Genomic DNA, 20,621 nt, shown 5'->3' with positions numbered 1-20,621 from the left:
CATCAAGTGTTCTTGACTTGATACTCCTCGACTTCAACTTTCCACTCCTATAGAAATCACTCAATGTGAGTTCATACCCCTACATTTTCTAGTTTTCTTCAGTTTTCAGGGGGGGGGGGATACAAGTTAAAACACCAAAACATATTCAAAACTTAACTTGACAGCTTACAACAGAAAAGTTGTGACCTGTTCACGAACTGTTTTACCCAAGTTAAACTTAATATTTTTCAAAACTTTTTAATATGAAAATAGTTCACGTTTATACCTTTAAAAGGACTACTTGCACATCTCCATACGATTTTTATAAAATTTATGGTGATTTTTACAAAACTGCCTATCACTGCAGCAACAAAATCGGACCAGGTTGTGAAGATGAACATTTTCACACTGGTTTGAGACCACCAAAAATTATGGGAAAATTTATGAACACAATAGACTCTTTTTACAAACTCTCCGAGTTTACAGATGTAGTTTTTGACTTACGATTATTTTTCTATAAATACTCTAAAATAGTGACAGTTAAGGATAAAACTGTCAAAACAAACAAAAAAGGGGTTATTCACACCTTGTAACATGTTGAGCAAGGTGTGTAAGATTTATACTTAGTATTTTTAATGTCATTTTATTGAAATACATAGACATGCATAACAAGGTTTCATACTATCATACAACACTTTTGATAAACTATAATAGGTATAGTTTTGAACACTACATTTAACAAAGAAAACAGTAACACTATCGTTACAAACGAGTATTTCACTACACACTATGTGAACTTGTTAATGAATAAATTTGTGAGACATTCTCCTTCGGGGTACTCTAGGTACCATAGAAAAGTCCTTTAGTTATAATCAGAATCTCCTGGAGGGAGAACATGATAGTTGTGTATAGATCTATACTGGGTCTGACAAACCCGCACCTAAGCTGCTTGCAACAGCTAGACCGACAGGTATGGGGTGACAAGTGTCATAACATTCCGATGCCTGAAGAACGTCGCATATAAGGCCTTCTAGTCTTTAGTATGGTTATAACATCTCACATGGGGTATTAACAAAACATACAATTCACGAAAATTCTAAGGCTTTATACAAACGAGTTTTATTTAAATATAAAACACACACATAAGTATGACGATTTACTTACATACTAAGCCTTGTTTCAGTTAAGACTACAACAAACCTTTTAGAAAATATTGGATTTTCTGGAAACAAACTTGTAACAAACTTTAAGGAAACAACATCCATTTTTCATAAAATACTTATGAACTCACCACTTTTATGCTGATACTCTTTCAAAATAACTTGAACTGTTAATAATTTAGACAAGAAAATGTAGTTTGTTTATGTATATATATTGATGAATGTTCCCACATTGGTGTGTGAAGGATTCCAAGACGATTTTATAGATTTATCTTGTAGAGAGTTGGTCACCGGGCCTGGTAACGTTTGCCTGTAACCCAAGTGGGGGTATCAAAGTGGGTTGGATTATGATTTGGTCCAGTTTGGTTGGATCTGGTGGTGTGTAATTTGACTTGCCCGTTCCAAGTCGAGAGTTGGTTCAAGTGGCTTGAGCGAAGGCTTTGGGTCTCTTGGAACCTAGAGAAGGGGGCAATGCGTTAGGCTGGCTTCACAGAGCTGCGACAACTCCTTGCTTCCGACAGTGGTAGGATAACAAGTCTTGGCTCTTCTGGCCTATATTGCCGACTAGTCCGACTCAAATGGACACCCACTTTTTAAATTTTTTACCTCAAAAATTTCTTGTTTGTCCATTTTGTCACAATGATGAGTCATACATAATAACCGTATCTTGTTCTGTTTCATCTCCTGATGAAAATATATCATTGAAACCAACTGATTTTTGAGTCTCTTGTTTCATCTCCGGATGAAAATATATCATTAAAACCAACTGATTTTTGAGTCTCTTGGAACTTCCCATATTGTTAACATGAATAAAACCCTTCAAAGGTCCTTATAGTATAAAAAGCCAGGTCCATGGTTGGAACTATGGGAGTGGGTTCACATGAAAACATCAGACAGCAAAGACTTTCAAAACTCAAAACAAGCTTCTAAAATAAAAGAGTAACTCAACTGATTGCTGGGATGTAATTCATGATGTAACTTGACTACTATCAACCTCCTTTGCTTCAAACTCCAAATGTCATCCATTAGTTCAATCTTCTCCTCTCATTCTATCTATATCTTGTTCTTTAATAAACAATAAGGCTAATCTTAAGTGCTTACGTCATCATAAGAATTCCTCTTACTCATAACTTGTTCCCCTAACATTGCTTTTCATCTCATATTAGTATTACCCAGGTCAGACTTAATTTCACATACGAGGTCTTTAGTTACTTTACCTTTATATCCCTACGGCCACATAGTTATCAATATAAGACATCATAAGAGGAGTTTAAATAGGTACAAGACACATACTTTAAGTTCCACTTATTGGAAAAAATCTATTTAACTTATAATCGTGAAATAAACTTGAGTCTCAGATAACTTCAACGCCCAAATAGGCACAACACTTATCTTCGCCGAAAATCTGAAGTAGCAATGTACTTCAAACATCCTCGTTCATTAACTTTTACCTTTGAATGATTTCATCTTAAATCATCAATTAGCCAACCACTTAGCAATGATTTTGTATTTTAACCCACTAAAACTAATTGGTGGATAATGTATTACTATTAAAGAGCTCCTCACATTTGGAATCAGAGTGAAGAACTACTACAGCCATGGGGAATATTAGCCGAAAGAAAGAATTCCGTGACACCATCACAAATATCATTTTTCAGTAAAAACCATGATTTTTTTTACAAACCTAAAGGAAAAACCATCCGGACCCGGAACTCTATCCCCTCTACATGAATAAACAACACTGTTAATTTCCTAGATCGTGCACAGAACTTCCAAACAATTGTCTTCATCTGAAGCAAGAGTTGTACACTGTGTGCTACGTTTTTGAACTCTCCCACCTTCGAACCTGCTGAATTTAATTTATTACGAAAAAAAAATATTCTCACCAATTTGCGGATCCTCCTGGTAATCACAAACTGCTTTTATGCCACAAATAACTAGTTGCATGGCCTTTCAATTAAGAATACCATTAACGTACTTTGTGTTTCCGTCCCTTTCAATGCTCTATTAAATCTTAGCTTTTGAATAACATCTAAAGTTTCCAATTTCTCATAATCATGAATTTTTCTCAAAATATTCAAACGGTCCCCGTGACTCTTGGAGTGGCATCTCCTTGATCAATCTCACAAAGTCTTCCTGTAACACATTCTTTTCACCATCCTTTTCCATTCTTTTTGTCTTTTTTCCCCTAAATTTTGATAAATTCATTCATTTTTGGGTTATTGTCATAAAAACCCAACAAGGTTTTGTGTTTGGTTTTAAAAGGTCCTTAAACTAGTTTTTGTTCCTTTTAAAGGTATAAACTCACAATTGACCTGTTATTAAGGGGAATATCACCTTTTGTTATGCGTTAACATATAAATTCAGCTAAAACGTAGACGACATGGCATATTTTATGCCACTTAGACGTTGACCTTTGACTCTTATAATCAATTCCACTTGTATTACATAATCTCTATTTCTTTTTCAACCCTCCTGCCGCCGCCTCCTCTTCTTCTGCACGCCACCCTTTTCCCTCACGCCACCCTTCTCCTCCATTGCACTGACTCTCTACTCCTCTCTGTTCCTCTAATTCTAAATCTGGCCCTTGTTCTTTGATCTTTAAGCTACATCTGCAAATCAATTCTGACCTGCTCATCATCTTATTTTCTTTTACTCACACATGATGTTTAAAGAGAGGGGGAACTGAAGTTTCCATGTTCTTCAATTTTTACCGGACACGAAAATATGAAGCCTGTTCATCGTCTTTACGCTCCAACCCCCTGTTTTTTTCTTCTATTTCCTTTCATTGAATCCTTGGTAATCAACTGATGGAGGGAAATGTAGAGATAAGCAGAAGGAAATGGCAAACTCCCAGCCCGATCATTTTAACCACTAAATCGATTTGAGAGAACATTCCATCGCAAATCATCCAAGCACATAATCAAATGAAATCGGAAACTTGAATGCATTTTAATGGCGGTGGAAGTGGGAAGAGGTGGACGGTGGTGATTTTCGATTGATGCAAACCTTGGAAGATTGTGAGAGGAAATTAGGGCCCCTTTACCGCAGAAAAGAGAGAAAGGGGAAAATAGAAGGGTGGACACGGTGGTGGAAGGGGAGGCTTTAAGTATCAGAAGTCAATGTATATTCAACAATTATGACCGAGAAACTGGTAATTTTAAGCAAAATAGTGTTTTATACGGGTAAAATTTCGAGTTGGATGGTCTAAGGGGTACAAAATAAAAAAGGGTAAATGGTCATTTAAAACCAAAACTGAAATTTTAATGTCTTTTTATGTCGGTAACCCTTCATTTTTTTTTCAAACAACACATGTTTGCTTGTGATAACCAAATCTAAGGGATGATTCTAAGTCTTTATAACAACATCGTCAAAATTATCCCATTTCATCCAATAATTATACAACTTGAAAGGAATGGTATGTAATCTGGCACCACATGTTTGAAAAGAACGGGTCTATATAATCTGAAGTTGATCTCTCGATATAAAACCTGAAACATCTACAAGATTCTCGAACACTAAAAATATTTCCAATTTGCTCACTTTCATCATTATCACTAATTTGGGTAAAATTATATCCACTCATAGGAACATTAAGTGACCTGTATTATGAATTATGAATGAACTCATTAAATGAATTATCATAGCTTAAGAAAAAACCAAACCTACCCTCTCGAATGGGTGTAACATCCGGGATTTATCAGGTATTATATTTGTTTTTATTCAAGTCTTAATTATGAAATGTGAGATTTTGGGGTGGAGTGTACGTTGGGCGTACAGGGTGTACGCACGGCGTACGCATATGAATATACTATGTATGAATATATAATATAAACAACAAATATCACATAATATCCACATATGCTTATACATTCATATATGAATATATCATGTGATAAAATGCTATTATGATAAACTAACAATATATTTTTATTAACATTTTTTATGTGTATTCATATGTTTGTCAGGATTTGTTATAACTCAATAGATGAATTACATTTCAATCAATGGTTGGTTCATATCCCAATGGTTGACGATTGGTTAATGTAAATGAGAAGATATCATTAACGAAGACAATATATTTTTATATTAATGTGTAAATGTTATACAATGTAATATATTCTTCATTTTGATCGTGTTAAATTCAAATGTAAATAATATTATTAACCAATACAATGTTGTTTGTCTAAGTATAATGTAAAATTTACATGTAAAATAATATTGTTACAATATACAAAAAAAACTTATTCACAAACCAATTCTTATAGTGTATTATTTATTTTTATATATAAAGGTTATATTCACAAATGAATAAATCAACATGTATAGTTTATTCACATAAATAAAAATAATAGATTATAATGATGTTTTTAGTAGTAGGATTGAAGTTAGTGACATTATTAGTAAATATGTCGTAATGATTTCTAAATTTTATTAATATATGAATAGAATAACCTGTCATAATGATGTCATCACTAGTAGGAATGAAAATTTAGTGACATCATCAAAAAAATTGCCGCAATGAATTTTAGTCTCGGAATTGGACGAAATTCACATATTTGATGTAAAATGGTGTGATTTACAAAACTCACAGCTTTGCCGTGACGTACGCTGTTTTTCGGTTATTCAGGACTGTTTAGGGCCTCAAAATGACGTTTTTCTGTTTTTATAATTTTCTGAAAAAAAAAAAGTTATCATTTATTCACAAATGAATATAACAGTAATAAAAAAAATATGCTTATATGATTATTTTATTAACCATAAAAAGCTTAATTATATGTGAATAAATATATATTCTGATCGGATACTTTTTTTATCTTTAATTTTATATATTTTGTACTTCTTGGTTTTATTAACAGTTTTATTCATTTGTGAATAATACATATATATTCACATTTGATTATTACATATATTCATTTGTGAATATTACATATATTCACATGTGGATATAGTTTATATATGTTATTCACATATGAATTACAAACTTGCTTTATACCTCAAAACGAAGTATTTTCATTTTTTTAATTTTACAAAAAAAATGCGTTATCATTTATAAATATTACATGTATTCATTTGTGAATATTACATATATTCACATGTGAATATAATTTTTGTATGTTATTCACACATGAATTACATACTTAGTTTGTGTTTTTAAAAGACATACATTGGTTCTCGTGTAAAGACATATTCACTTGTGAATATTACGTGATATATCTAGTTTAAGCATTTCATCGAACAGTTTGCGTGCAAATAAATTATCTTATATAATTATGGTAAAAAAATCAATAATTGAAGCCAATAATTACAACACAAATCAAATTCTATCAAAATCGATCAATAATCAATACGTTGAGATCAAAAATTGTGAAAAAATGTATGAAAATCGAATTTTTTCAAACCTGGAAAATGATTTTTTTTAAAATTCTTCAAATATATGGTTATGTTGATGAAGTTTCGATTGCTATCTGTTGTTTGATATTGGTGATGTTCGATTGATGAAATTTCGATGACTGGTGTTCGCTAAATGACGTGACATCAATAAATATGGATTATGTTTAACGATTTTGCTTGACATCAACGAAACTGGACAAGATTAAATCACGACTTACATTTAATAGTATGAATAAATGTTTTTGATGATGAATCACAACGTTTTGATGAATAAACGAAGAATTTTGATGAAGAATTAATGTTTTTATGAAGTGTCGATGTTTTTCTATGAAGAACATGTGACGTTGATGACAAACAAGTAGTAGAACATATGATGTTGATGAAGACGTTGATGACAAACAAGTAGTAGAACATATGATGTTGATGAAGAACAAATGATATTGATGAAGAACACAGGAACGATCCAGATGAATGAAAAACAGATGATGTTGATGAAGAACATATGAACGATCCATAAGAACATCGTACGTTAATGACTTAATCTAAATGTATTTTACATATATAAAAATGATTGGCTGAGATTGATTCCTCCATTCTCAACTTTTTATTTTTTCTCAATTGAACTTACCTAGAAAAACATCCACACTTCATAAAGTAATTAATATTTATGTTTAGACCTTATACTTATATTGTATTTTATATAGTTAATGTAAAGTAATTAATATTGGTGTCTTTTTTTTTCAACAGTAAAAAAATACCTGGAGATCACAAAACTTTTTTTTGAATTTTTTTTTGAAAAAATCGCAACATTCTATACAAATTCGCTAAAAAAAATTTTGAATTTTTTTATTTTTATAAAAAAAATTTTGATTTTTTATTTTTTTTTCAGCGAATTTTAATTAAAAGCTGCGATTATTTATAAAAAAATTCAAAAAAAAAAACCTGTGATCTCTAAGTATTTTTTTTATGCATTTTTATGATGTTTAGGGTTTTTTATTTTCCATAGAACCTAAACCTATATATATATATATATATATATATATATATATATATATATATATATATATATATATATATATATATATATATATATATATATATATATATATATATATATATATAAAACATATTAATCATATTTTCAATTTTAAGAGGTATAAATTAGAAAGTTTTTTTGTATAAATCAATTATGCATATTTGAAGACTTGAATTAAGGAAAGTTATTAAGAAATTTAATTTCGAACAAAATGATAATATTAAAATATTAAATTCATTTATATAAATTAATTTAAATTTTTTAAAATACACACCGGTATTAATTTTTTACTGTTAAAAAAAAGACACCAATATTAGTTACTTTACATTAACTATATAAAATACAATATAAGTATAAGGTCTAAACATAAATATTTTATTTAAAACTGGTAACTTTTTTACATAATAACTAATAATAAAATTTAGACAAAACTGCAAATTTAGTCCCTGTGGTTTTCAAAAACCTTTGGATGGGGTCCAAAAAGTTTCCAACTTGCATCGAAGATCCAAAATCAAAGTTTTTCTGGGGTTTTGGTCCCCGATACACTTGAAAAGACGTATTTACCCTTTTCATTTTACTTTTCTATTTTCTTTATTTATTTTGGTATGTAAATAATTAAAAAAAACTAAAATCTCTCTCTCTCTCTCTCTCTCTCTCTCTCTCTCTCTCTCTCTCTCTCTCTCTCTCTCTCTCTCTGATACCATCTCTTCCCCCTCTGGTTTGCATCTTACCATAAAAATACTACCCCTCCTCCTTCTTCTTCATTCATGGCCAAGAAAATCCACCGAAGGTGGAGCCGTTTTCCGACCACCAAGACAACAACAATCCAAACACCCTCTCCTTTGTATCTCCTGCCCTACTCCGACCCCCTGTCACCTCCCCATATACGCCTCTTGTCATTCTCGTCAAGCAGAAACCCGGACACAACAGCAGGAGGCTGTCAGAGCAACCTCTGCCACCCACGGCCGCCACTGCTTGCGGTCGTCATTACCCTCCTACCACCATAATTTTTGACCACCACCAAATTCTCCCCTCCTCCCTCGTCTTCCCGTCGTGTGCTGCCAGACGCAAAGGGAACGAGGCAGCGGAGCTGCTATCGCTAGCCACCCGTCACCGACCACCACCTCGTTGCTGCCACTGCTGTGAACCATCGCCACCTCCTAATGTTGCTTCCGTCGACCCTCTCTGTCCATCCACCACTCTAATTTGAAGGTGATTGCCTTCCCCTTTTTATTTGCTTCGTCTGATCGAGACAAGAGACTCACTGTGATGAGATTGTTTCCAATCGATGTGGGTGCTTTGCGTTAGAATGTGTGTGTCTGTGTGTTTGGGTTTCAATTTCTTTCTATTGCTTATTTTGGCTTTTGTTCATCAATTTGGGGATATCAAAGATGAAGTCCATGAGATTTTTGAGAAGACGAAGAGAGAGAGAGAGAGAGAGAGAGAGAGAGAGAGAGAGAGCAGTAGGTGGGGGATACTTTTTTTCTTTTTTCTTTATTTTTTAATTAAAACAGTGTTAGAATAATTATAAAAAATACAAAAAAGAAAATAAAAGGGCATAATCGTCGTTTTAAGTTTTTTTGGACCAAACACCCAGAAAAACGTTGATTTTGGACCTTTTATGCAAGTTGGAAACTTTTTGGACCCCATCCAAAAGTTTTTGAAAACCACAAGGACCAAATTTGCAGTTTTGTCTAAAATTTAATAATTATTTCCCCGTAAGAAATCTATTCGCCAAAAAAGATATTTTTCGCCGCCGCTTTGCGCGGGAACACATCTAGTATATATATATCTATATATATATATATATATATATATATATATATATATATATATATATATATATATATATATATTTATATATATATATATTTGTTTCAGAAAAGATAAATTTAAAAAATGGAGCATTTGGTGACATATTTTTTTTTTCAACATGAAAAAAATAATTTGGCTTGTTAAGTAAAATTTGGCATCGTCATACAAGACGCATAAGATTGTTTTGTTTTGTTTTGTTGTTTTTCTAATGGCCATTAATTACTTTTTTTTTGCTATTATTTGTGGACAATATGGTGTTATCATAAACTAATATCTTATTTGTTTAAGTCTCACTTACCATATGTAAGGGTTTAAAATTGTATGGTTTTTAATGTTACTTCTCAGGAACTAGATAATTTAGTTGGCATATGATATTATAATTATGATTTTATAAGTGTTTATCAAACTAGCTCACTATCTATAAAATTGGATAAACCTTTAATTTTAAAATTATAAATGATGAGTGGTAAGTTTGATGTAATGTTTAAGTGGTTGTACTAAAGAAAGGTTGCTTAGCCTTTACATTGTAGTTAAGCAATTGTTTGAGTTGTTATTCAAGGAACCCAAAGGCTAATTGGAAAACGATTCATAGAATGAATTTTAAGCATAACATGCAAAAATATTGTATTTATGCCCAAAGGTTATTGCAATATTTATGTAGCATAGTATAATTTTTGGACCCCATAATATTTAATTGTGGGTATAGCCAAATTGAAACTAACAGTTGAATAAGAGCCTTTAGCCCTATTATTTTGGTGTTAATTAGGTTGTACCGATGTGCTTTAATTATTTTTAAGAACAAATTACTGAAATCGTCCCTTGGTTTGGGTAAAATTGCGCGTTGGGTCCCTAACTTTTTTTTTTGCACTCGAACCATCCCTATTGATTATATTTGTTGCACGTTCAGTCCCTATCACACCTGAAATGACTAAGATACCCTTTCTTTTATTTTTTATTTGTTTTTCTATTTTTCTATAATTGATTTTAAATTCTTATTAATATTATCTTATTAACAAAAAAGTTTAACAAAAAATATTTATGGGCCCACATCTCAAACCCACGGACACTATCAATTATCTTGCTTCTTGTTGCCCCAAATCAGCCACCGTTGGGTCATCTTCTCCGACTACCACATTCTTCGGGGGCCTTCCTTCTCTTATACCGTCGGCAACCATTGAACTCCTCACCATCAAAATTCTTCCTCTCCTTAGATCCACTCTCTACCCCATTATTTTTTTCTACATCCTTCTCCACCTACAGAAATCAAATCAAAATCAACTAAAATCAAATCAAAACCAAATCAAGAAACAAAACCTGCAAAAAAAAAACAACTGAAATCCAAATCACCACCGAAAAGCAACAATGGAATGCAGATTAAAGAAGAAATTATTGAACACATATGGGTGGAGACATATGACAACCCCGATATCCTTTTTCACGGAAACCCAAAAATCGAACCAGAAGAAGAATGTGAAAGCATGTTTCCCCTGGTTCATCAACAGACAGTCGAGAAAGAAGACAATCGAGAGATAGAGCGTAAGTGTTCTGTTCTTTTACCGATTTGGGAGGGGAATGAGATAATCGAGCAGAAGAAAACCATCATTTCCAATTTGATTGGTTGTTGAATCGATGAAAACCTGCAATCATTGAAAATGGTTGCGGTAGAAGGAAATGTTTCTTGAATTCAGTGGGTGAAGAAGACGTGGTAGATGGAAGAAGATGAGTTACAAAGGTTTAGGGCTGAAGACGGAAGGATATCTGGTTAATTAGTCTGTTTTCTTATCGTCTCCCCCATCTGATCCATCGAGAGGTCTGACCATCGATTATATCTGCTCCCTCCTCGCTCCTCCCTCTTCACCATCGTTCCTCTCGTTTCCCTACGCCGGTGACCTCACCCGTCTACGTCGCCATCCACCGGAGCTAACACTACCGCAACCAACCCCCCTACACACACACCCTTTTCCATTTTTTTCTTTCCTTACAGTTTCACATCTCTATATACACTTTATGAAATCGATTTCTTCTATCAGTATATGGATTCTCTTTCTTGATAAATGGATTCCAAAAGAGTTGTAGGTTTTGGTTATGATCGGAAAGAAGAGGTGGTCAGAGATTGTGTCCGGCGATTGGAGTTGTTCATCTTCATGTATGGTGGGTGAGGGTGGGAATGATGGTGATGATCGGAAAGAAGAGGTAGTCCGAGATGGTGTCCGGCAATTGGAGGTCGTCGGCAATGGTTGCCGGTGATGAAAGAAGTGGGTGAGGGCAAAAATATGGTGGGGTTAACTGGTTATAGGGGGGGTTGTAAAGTGGGCCTAATTATTGTTTTTATTATTAATAAACATACAATCAATAATAATAATAAGGGAAAATATATTAGAAAGGGCAAAAGAGTCTTTTCACCTTGGTCAGGGACGAAGAACGCAACAAACTAAAATGGTAGGGATCGTCAGAGTGCAAAAAAAAAAGTTAGGACCAAACACGTAATTTTCGTAAAACCACAGGGACGATTTCAGTAATTTGTTCTATTTTTAATCCCATTAGATCATATTATTCTCTTCTTTGCATATATTTAATTAAGATACTTGAATAACTTTAGCTCAAGTGGTTAAGTCGACGGGCAATATAGAAGGGTGGGGGTCACGAGTTCGAGCCTCGGGGAGGAAACAATTATATTATCCTTTTGTACGATGATAATTAAATGAGCAATGAATATGCAAAAACATATTTAAAAAGGAATGAAAATGCTCATGTAATTGAGAAATAAAATTGAGTAAAGGTCCTAAATTCAAATGAACATACCAGTAAGCCTAACAATACATTATTGTGAATTATGTCATAAGAAACGACATATTCAACAGAAACCGTCTTATTTCATGAAATTGCTTGCGATGAAATGTAACATGCATATTTTATGATTTATAAGTCCTTTAATTTTAATGCCCCTACAAATACATGATGGATTGATTGTGACTCCTTGGTACATGTGTCTTTTCATTACACACATTCCATACAATCCCAAACCTGGATTGAAACAATAACATAAAAGGAAGCCCTCCTCACAACCCTCAACCTGAGCTTCTATCCTCCAAGAATCCCTAACACTACAAGGTCATGTTCCTGTATGTTTGTTATATTTGGTGGGGTTAACACAAATAAGTCATCTTAGATGGATGTCCATATAATGTAGCCTTTCAAAAATCCATTTCGAATAAGCTATTTGTAATCCGATAATGGTCATAGGATGTTATGTAGGGTTTCTTTTGATATGTTGATACATGCCCATAATTATCGAAGAAAAATCTAAAAAAAGGCATCGCTTAGAAAGAAATTTCTACACAAGTCATCATGTCAATGGTGTGTTTTTATTCCCTTGTACCTTAGACCTAGTGCGCCTACCAAGGACCATAAGGTAGACATTAGGGTTTGGTGTTAAACATGCTCATTGCTTATACATTTTCGGCCGATCGGTCCATAAATGTTCCATTGGGTATGTTGCAGTCTATGAGATTTTAGGCTTGATGTTTACTGAGTGTTGTGTTTTGTTCTACATAAATTGAATACTCAGTTAGTTGTATCATATTATGTATTATTATGATGTGTGAAGTATGATCATTTTCAATTACGGAAACACCAAGTTCTATTACATAAAAAGTAAATCACATGACGGGTGTGTGACACTATGAAATCTAAATAACGATTCAATTCTACAAAGATAAATGCTACGATTTTCCTGGGTGAGGGTCTATTAGTGGTGGTTTAATGACCTTCATCGTTTCCCATTTAGAGGGAGTTGAAGCGGATGCACTAGCTCTGCACATGTAAGTATGTAACGCTGACATGAAATGGAATAAACGAAACGGTGATGGTGTGTACCTCTATGCGTCGAAGTCATATCAATCGTATAAAAATATCTAGTGATGTAGTGTCCCCATTTATGAGAATTATCGGATACCCCACATTGGATCTCTACGTGTCAAAGTTTTATCGATTTGCAAAATTGAACAAGGTGGTATTGGCATTGCGAGATGAAGCTTCTATTTGGCGTTGGTGTTATGTTTTGGTGGGACAACATAGACAACATATCCTGAAGCTTTCAGAAGTAAGACGGACCTTGTCGTCGTATCTTCACATTAATTGTCTTTCCGACCCACTGGAATCCAAAGCTTGTGGGGTACCAGGATAGTCATACAAGTTCTTGATAAGTTGGACTACAAAAAAAAAACCATGTGATGATTTCGAAGAACGAAAATCCCTCAATGTCGTTAACGTCGTAGATAGTTTTGTTTTACATGACGAGAAGTCCAATTGCAATATGTTGGTTGAACTGTTAATTTAGATAAGAAAATGCAGTTTGTTTATGTATATATATTGATGAGTGTTCCCACATTGGTGTGTGAAGGATTCCAAGACGATTTTATAGATTTATCTTGTAGAGAGTTGGTCACCGGGCCTGGTAACGTTTGCCTGTAACCCAAGTGGGGGTATCAAAGTGGGTTGGATTATGATTTGGTCCAGTTTGGTTGGGTCTGGCTTGAGCGAAGGCTTTTGGGTCTCTTGGAACCTAGAGAAGGGGGCAATGCGTTAGGCTGGCTTCACAGAGCTGCGACAACTCCTCGCTTCCGACAGTGGTAGGATTACAAGTCTTGGCTCTTCAGGCCCATATTGCCGACTATTCCGATTCAAATGGACACCCACTTTTTAAAATTTTTACCTCAAAACATTTATTGTTTGTCCATTTTGTCACAGTGATGAGTCATACATAATAACCGTACCTTGTCCTGTTTCATCTCCTGATGAAAATATGTCATTAAAACCACCTGATTTTTGAGTCTCTTGGAACTTCCCATATTGTTAACATGAATGAAACCCTTCAAAGGTCCTTATAGTATACAAAAAGCCAGGTCCATGGTTGGAACTATGGGAGTGCGTTCACATGAAAACATCAGACAGCAAAGACTTTCAAATCTCTAAGCCTATTTTAAGCTAATTTTAAACATTGAACTGAGTATTGGAGGGGTGCGCCTGGCCTTGGCTGTAGTGTAAGACCAAGGCGACGCATGAAGAACCCCAGCAGCAAGCTACTGTAACGGGCCTTCCCCCATAAAAAATAAGATTAATATCGAGTGGGCCGATGGCCCACATATCAGATATTAAACTGATAAGAACAGATACTACACTTGATCTTAGCCAAAAGGCCGAGAAAGGTATGCTTCTTACAGCTGTGGGCTTCCCCTTTTGTACTCGCCTCCCTCTTGCCTGCTTCCTTCATTCACCCAATGTGGGAATTGGGATGCAGACTCTTTCACTTTCACTGCCAGCTCCCTTCCTGGTTCCTTCCTTCACAACAAAAACAACTTAAATATTATTCTTTTGCTTCTTTACTTTCTGTATATATTCAGATCAAACTTAGACTACTACTGCATATGCATATGTGTTTATGATTGCATTGCCTTTTCTTTTCTTATTTTTCTGTAGTTTAAATTCACTCAACACCAACAAACAAAACAAATTCATTTCATGTTGATAATTACTCAATTACGAATGACTCCTTCCACTCATGTACCTACTATGCTTTTCTTTTGTCCATTTAGTTTTATATCACATATCTATTAAGTAAATTAATAACTAAACACAATAACTAATGGGCAGACTCAAACTAATCAGATAAGTCCAACTTGTTAAAATCCATCCTATCAAAATACGTGTTTTTAATCTACATAATCCTTTTCACTTGTTTTGCTCATAAAAATCATATTATATCTTGAAACCATATAATTTTATAATCATATCCAACACATTTCTTACTCGTTTAAATACCTGACAAAAATTATTTTCCGGGCAACCGTTTCTTCGTTATGTCGTCCCGTTACCAGGTAACATTCAACCTTACATTATGCTTCCCGTAAGTGTTCACTATTCCTTTCCAAGATACTATCCGCTTTTTCAACCAACATGTCCTTCTCTTCTCATCGGCTTGCTATTTGGTCATTGCTGGTATCACACTATCTTCACCTCCTAACGTCTTACAATCACTTCCAATTTGATTCTAACATTTATGGGGATGACTTTTACTGAACAAATATATTTAGAATAAAAAAAATGCTCAATAATAACATTATATTCGAATTTAGTTAATGGATGCAAAGGAAAAATCCATATTCAACAATCGAAACTCAATGCTCGCTCTTGTTTTACCATCTGTGATGTTTATTTCTCAATTGAATGTACATAAGGTGCTATAATCCATGTTCTAACAGCCTCACAGCATCATTTAAGCCGTCCATTTCAACTTTCAGGTAGTGGATATCAAGAGTCGGGTCTCCATTAATGGAACTCGAAACTCAAAACAAGCTTCTAAAATAAAAGAGTAACTCAACCGATTGCTGGGAGTAATTCATGAAATAACTTGACTACTATCAACCCCCTTTGCTTCAAACTCCAAATGTCATCCATTAGTTCAATCTTCTCCTCTCATTCTATCTATATCTTGTTCTTTAATAAACAATAGGGCAGATCTTAAGTGCTTACGTCATCATAAGAATTCCTCTTACTCATAACTTGTTCCCCTAACATTGCTTTTATCTCATATTAGTATTACCCAGGTCAGACTTAATTTCACATATGAGGTTGTTAATTACTTTACCTTTATATCCCTACGGCCACATAGTTATAAATATAAGACATCATAAGAGTTTAAATAGGTACAAGACGCATACTTTAAGTTCCACTTATTGGAAAAAATCTATTTAACTTATAATCGTGAAATAAACTTGAGTCCCAGATAACGTCAACGCCCAAATAGGCACAACACTTATCTTCGCCGAAAATCTGAAGTAGCAATGTACTTCAAACATCCTCGTTCATCAACTTTTACCTTTGAATGATTTCATCTTAAATCATCAATTAGCCAACCTCTTAGCAATGATTTTTTATTTTAACCCACTAAAACTAATTGGTGGATAATGTATTACTATTAATGAGCTCCTCACCTTTGGAATTAGAGTGAAGAAAGAACTACTACAACAATGGGGAATATTAGCCGAAAGAAGGAATTCTGTGACACCATCAAAAATATCATTTTTCAGTAAATCCCATGATTTTTTTTACAAACCTAAAGGAAAAACCATCCAGGCCCGGAACTCTATCCCCTCTACATGAATAAACAACACTTTTAATTTCCTTAATCGTGCACGGAACTTCCAAACAATTGTCTTGATTTGAAGCAAGAGTGTACACTGTGTGCTACGTTTTTGAACTCTCCCACCTTCGGACCTGCTGAATTTAATTTATTACGAAAAAAAAAACTTCTCACCAATTTGCGGATCCTCCTGGTAATCACAAACTGTTTTTATGCCACAAATAACAAGTTGCATGGTCTTTCAATTAAGAATACGATTAACGTACTTTGTGTTTCCCTCCCTTTCAATGCTCTATTAAATCTTAGCTTTTTGAATAACATCTAAAGTTTTCATTTTCTCATAATCATGAATTTTTCTCAAAATATTCAAACGGTCCCCGTGACTCTTGGAGTGACATCTCCTTCAGGGGCGGAGTTCGTGGGGGGGCTGCCGGATGCAGCGCCCCCTCCAACCATTTTAATTGAATGTACCCGTGGAATTATAAATTATATAACAAGTCCATATAGGTTGTGAGAAAAGCCCATTGACCCCCTTATGTTTTAATAAGCTTAAAATAATATGACGTGAATACTTATATCCAATACGATTAATACCGATTCACAGTTAAAAGAAAATGATGATAAAAGCTTTGAGTTACAATGCTTCTTTCAAATTTTTATTAATAAGATAAGATATATTTTAAATTTAATTGTATTCTTAACAACTTTTGTAATATTTAATTATTATATTATTATGATTGGTAAATTGGATTTTTTTAATCATAAGGCAATCATAATAAAAAAGCCATAAATTTAATGGAAGATTTTCGAGAAATAACCAAAAATGAGGGGTGGTTTAAAGAAAATAACCAAGAAAAAACAGATTTCGGAAATTGACCAAAGGATCTGCAGAGCACCCTCTGCGGATCGATTAAAGCTTCTGTGGATCCCTCTACAGCTCTGCGGAACTTGGGTTTTTTAATTTTTTTAATTTTTTTGTCGTTTTTTCCTTTTTTTTTTTGCGTTCATTTTCGTTTATTAATATTAATTTTTTTTAAATACACCAATACCTTATGTGATTATTATGTAAAAAAATTTACAAAAAAAGGTTAAAAATAATGAAATGTTTTATATAATACGTTTGTTACTGATGTATGTTTTCCATGTATTTGTACTGTTTTGTATTTTATGTTCTATGAAATAAAGTAGAAGTTAACTCAACTGGTTTCGTTAATAACCTAATACAAACCAAATACATATAAATAACGTAATACAAACCGGTGCATATAAATAACATAATTAAAATTATACAAATATTCCATGTTTTTTTATAAAATTACACACACCGGTATTCTGAATAATAAACATACTTTAAGTAGGTTACAAAACATACTTTAGAAAACATAAACATACAACCTTCATAATAAACATACGTTGAAATAAACTTCATTCATTCAAATCGAACCATGGAAACTTTGATCTGTTCTCGTATTCCGTCCATGGGTTTTCTGTTGCTTGTGTCCCTAAGTTGACTGTCACTTGCGTCCATTGGTTATCTGACTCTTGCTGCCATTGGTACTCGGTGCAACCCTGCCATTGGTTCTGTGGCTCTTCCTGCGGTTGGTATTCGGTCCCTTACGTCCATTGGTTATGTGGCTGTTGTTGCCATTGATGTTCGGTCTGTTGTGTTTATTGGTTGTCTGGTTGTTGCTGCCATTATTGTTCGGTATGTTGCGTCCATTGGTTCTCTGGCTCATGCTGCCATTGGTTTTCGGTCGCTTGCGTCGGTTCCTCTTTTGTCGCTTTTGTCCCACTCCATGATGCCCCAGTACATTTTTTACTTTTACTTTGGTTCTTTGGAACGATTTACTTACACGTCCTTGCATTATGAGTTGTGCTATGGCATCTACTACACCTTCTTATTTATGGTTCCTCACCTTGAGAGGGAATACAATTGGTGTTTTTTGGTCTACCGGCTTGACGTATTTCCATCATAGGAGGGTTAAAAACCATAAGGTCATCCAGAACCTCCCAATCACTAAGTTCTGAAAGAGGGTATACGGCATGCTCGTACGTTCTTCGATATGTTTCAATTTTATAAGCATCTATAACCATATGCCCACAATGATCACTTTTCAAGTGCATTAAAACCATTATCACATGACCACATGGCAAACCAGTTAGTTGCCAATATCTGCAAGAACAAGTCTTTTCCCTCAAATTCACTGTGACGCCACTTTTGAAGTCATGCACTTGATATGTTGTATTGTCAACACCGGATACCGACCATCCTTGAATCTCCTCTTTATTTTTTTAACCATATCTTCAGCCCACTTTGTAAGTATTATTGTATTTTTTCTGTTAAAACAAACATATATTAATATATATGACACTTATCATATAATTTAAAATTAAACATAATCATACCTGCAGCTATCCGCCGTTTGTAAAACAATTTCTGCATAAGTGCGCGAAAGAACTCAAGAAGTGGTAATATAGGCAACTTCCTTGCTTTATTTGATACAACATCCATGGACTGCACACTATTTGAGGTCATATAATCATACCTTGTGGTAGGGCAATACGCTTGCAATACGCTCTGGTCCATTTCTCAAGTGGAATTTGACTGAGATATGTTGCTACATCATCTCTTATATTACAAAGTCTCCCCCAATAAAATTCAAACTCAGTGGTTTTGTAAGCTCTTACCAGCTTCCAAAACAAAATTGTTGTTTTTTTGTTTTTTCCAAAGGTGTGGACTATGTTTCCTATTAGATGAAAACCACACAATCCATGTTGAGCATTTGGAAAAACATTTTGAATACTTACAGCAATTGTGGGTGCTCTATCTGTGACCATTGTCAGACCTTCCACATCACCAATGCATTCATGTAGTTTTTCAAGAAACCATGTCCAAGAATCCGTAGTCTCTTTTGGGCAAATTCCATACCCAATAGGCAAGATCTGATTGTTTCCATCCATGGCTACTGCATGCAATATGGTGCCTTTGTACTTTCCCTTCAAATGAGCACCATCCATAATAATAACTTTTCTACAACACTCTCTGAAAGCACGTATCTGCAACAACAATATAAAAACCATTAATATATCAACAATATAATTTGTTTATAAACATTTAAGAAAATAACAAACATATTTAAAAATATATTACCGCGCATCCAATAGCGAAAAAGCAATACTCAAAACGATCCTCCGAATCAGTTTTTATGTACGCCACAGTACCAGGATTATGTTTCTTCAGATTGTGAAAATAAACTGGAAGTTTGGAGAAACATTCTTCGGGGGTCCCCATCATCAATCCCAGAGCAAATTCTCTAGCATGCCACGCTTGTGAATAACTCATATTTATTTGTAGCAAAGCATTCATATCTCTAATTATAGCATTAGGCTTCCAAACTCTCAAACTTCCTTGACCCATAATGTTATGTATTATGGTTCCCACAACTTCGCTATTTGCTTGCCTATGAGTTGGGTGTATAAGCAATGAAGAACATGTATGCTCATCATTAAACGTCTTAATTTCAAACATTTCTGTTCCTTTAATAAGAGATGCGTATAAACGCCAATGATAGTTTTCTTGCATACAAACAACCTGGTACCGAGATTTTGAAGAATTTTCAACCTTTATCTGAAACTTTTCTCTAACGGCTTTGAATTTAACAACAAATGTTATCTCTTTTTTGGTGTTATAGGTTTGATTGACAATTAATTTATCATTCTGACCTAAACTATGAAATGGTCCAGGTTCAAGAATAGGTTCTGGACAATCAGGAATAGAAGGAATACAATACCATGGATTAAAGCAGTTTTTTTTGTTACGTGTACTCATCATCCGACCACCCTTCATTTGATTTTTCTTCACATCTTCGATCATGAATTTCAGGAACTTCTCCAAGCTCGAACAAATTTTGACGTTGTAATTCAGTCATGCCCACTTTGCTTCTTTATCATTATCTGATACAAAAGTAACATTATTAGATACAAATTTATCAGTGACCGAATCTTTTTTATTCATCACCCACTGACACTTCATTTCCTCTTCCCCTTGAATGGTTTCTATCACATTGGCTTTCTCTACGACCTCTATTAGTTTTTG

At 34.0% G+C, this 20,621-nt stretch overlaps 1 protein-coding gene and 1 non-coding gene across 2 annotated transcripts; both read right to left on the bottom strand.

Moving 5' to 3' along the window:
• Positions 1–3,594: 3,594 nt before the first annotated feature.
• On the bottom strand, positions 3,595–20,399 carry LOC145113254 (uncharacterized). Its single transcript, XM_079049366.1, has 7 exons — positions 19,677–20,399; positions 19,334–19,582; positions 19,072–19,216; positions 18,515–18,807; positions 10,547–10,638; positions 4,631–4,741; positions 3,595–3,751 (listed from the first exon to the last, which is right to left on the bottom strand). The coding sequence occupies exons 1-7, from the start codon at positions 20,397–20,399 to the stop codon at positions 3,595–3,597; spliced, it is 1,770 nt and encodes a 589-aa protein (XP_078905492.1).
• On the bottom strand, positions 14,399–14,595 carry LOC145118218 (U2 spliceosomal RNA). The gene has a single exon (XR_013713183.1). It is a non-coding gene; the product is annotated as a U2 spliceosomal RNA (small nuclear RNA).
• Positions 20,400–20,621: the final 222 nt, after the last annotated feature.

Source organism: Lactuca virosa, chromosome 5 (genome assembly GCF_052849685.1).
Source record: "Lactuca virosa cultivar CGN04683 chromosome 5, Lactuca_virosa_CGN04683_v6, whole genome shotgun sequence".
Taxonomy (NCBI): Eukaryota; Viridiplantae; Streptophyta; class Magnoliopsida; order Asterales; family Asteraceae; genus Lactuca; species Lactuca virosa.
This window is presented reverse-complemented; position numbering and strand designations above follow the sequence as displayed.

Excerpts from the sequence above, each read along its gene's own strand:
- LOC145113254 (XM_079049366.1), bottom strand. The coding sequence starts at position 20,399 with ATGATCGAAGATGTGAAGAAAAATCAAATGAAGGGTGGTCGGATGATG. Across the intron at positions 19,217-19,333 it reads ATAGAGCACCCACAATTGCT|CTGGTAAGAGCTTACAAAAC; the intron begins GTAAGTATTCAA and ends TTGTTTTGGAAG. Across the intron at positions 3,752-4,630 it reads GAATCTTGTAGATGTTTCAG|ATGTAGCTTAAAGATCAAAG; the intron begins GTTTTATATCGA and ends ATTGATTTGCAG.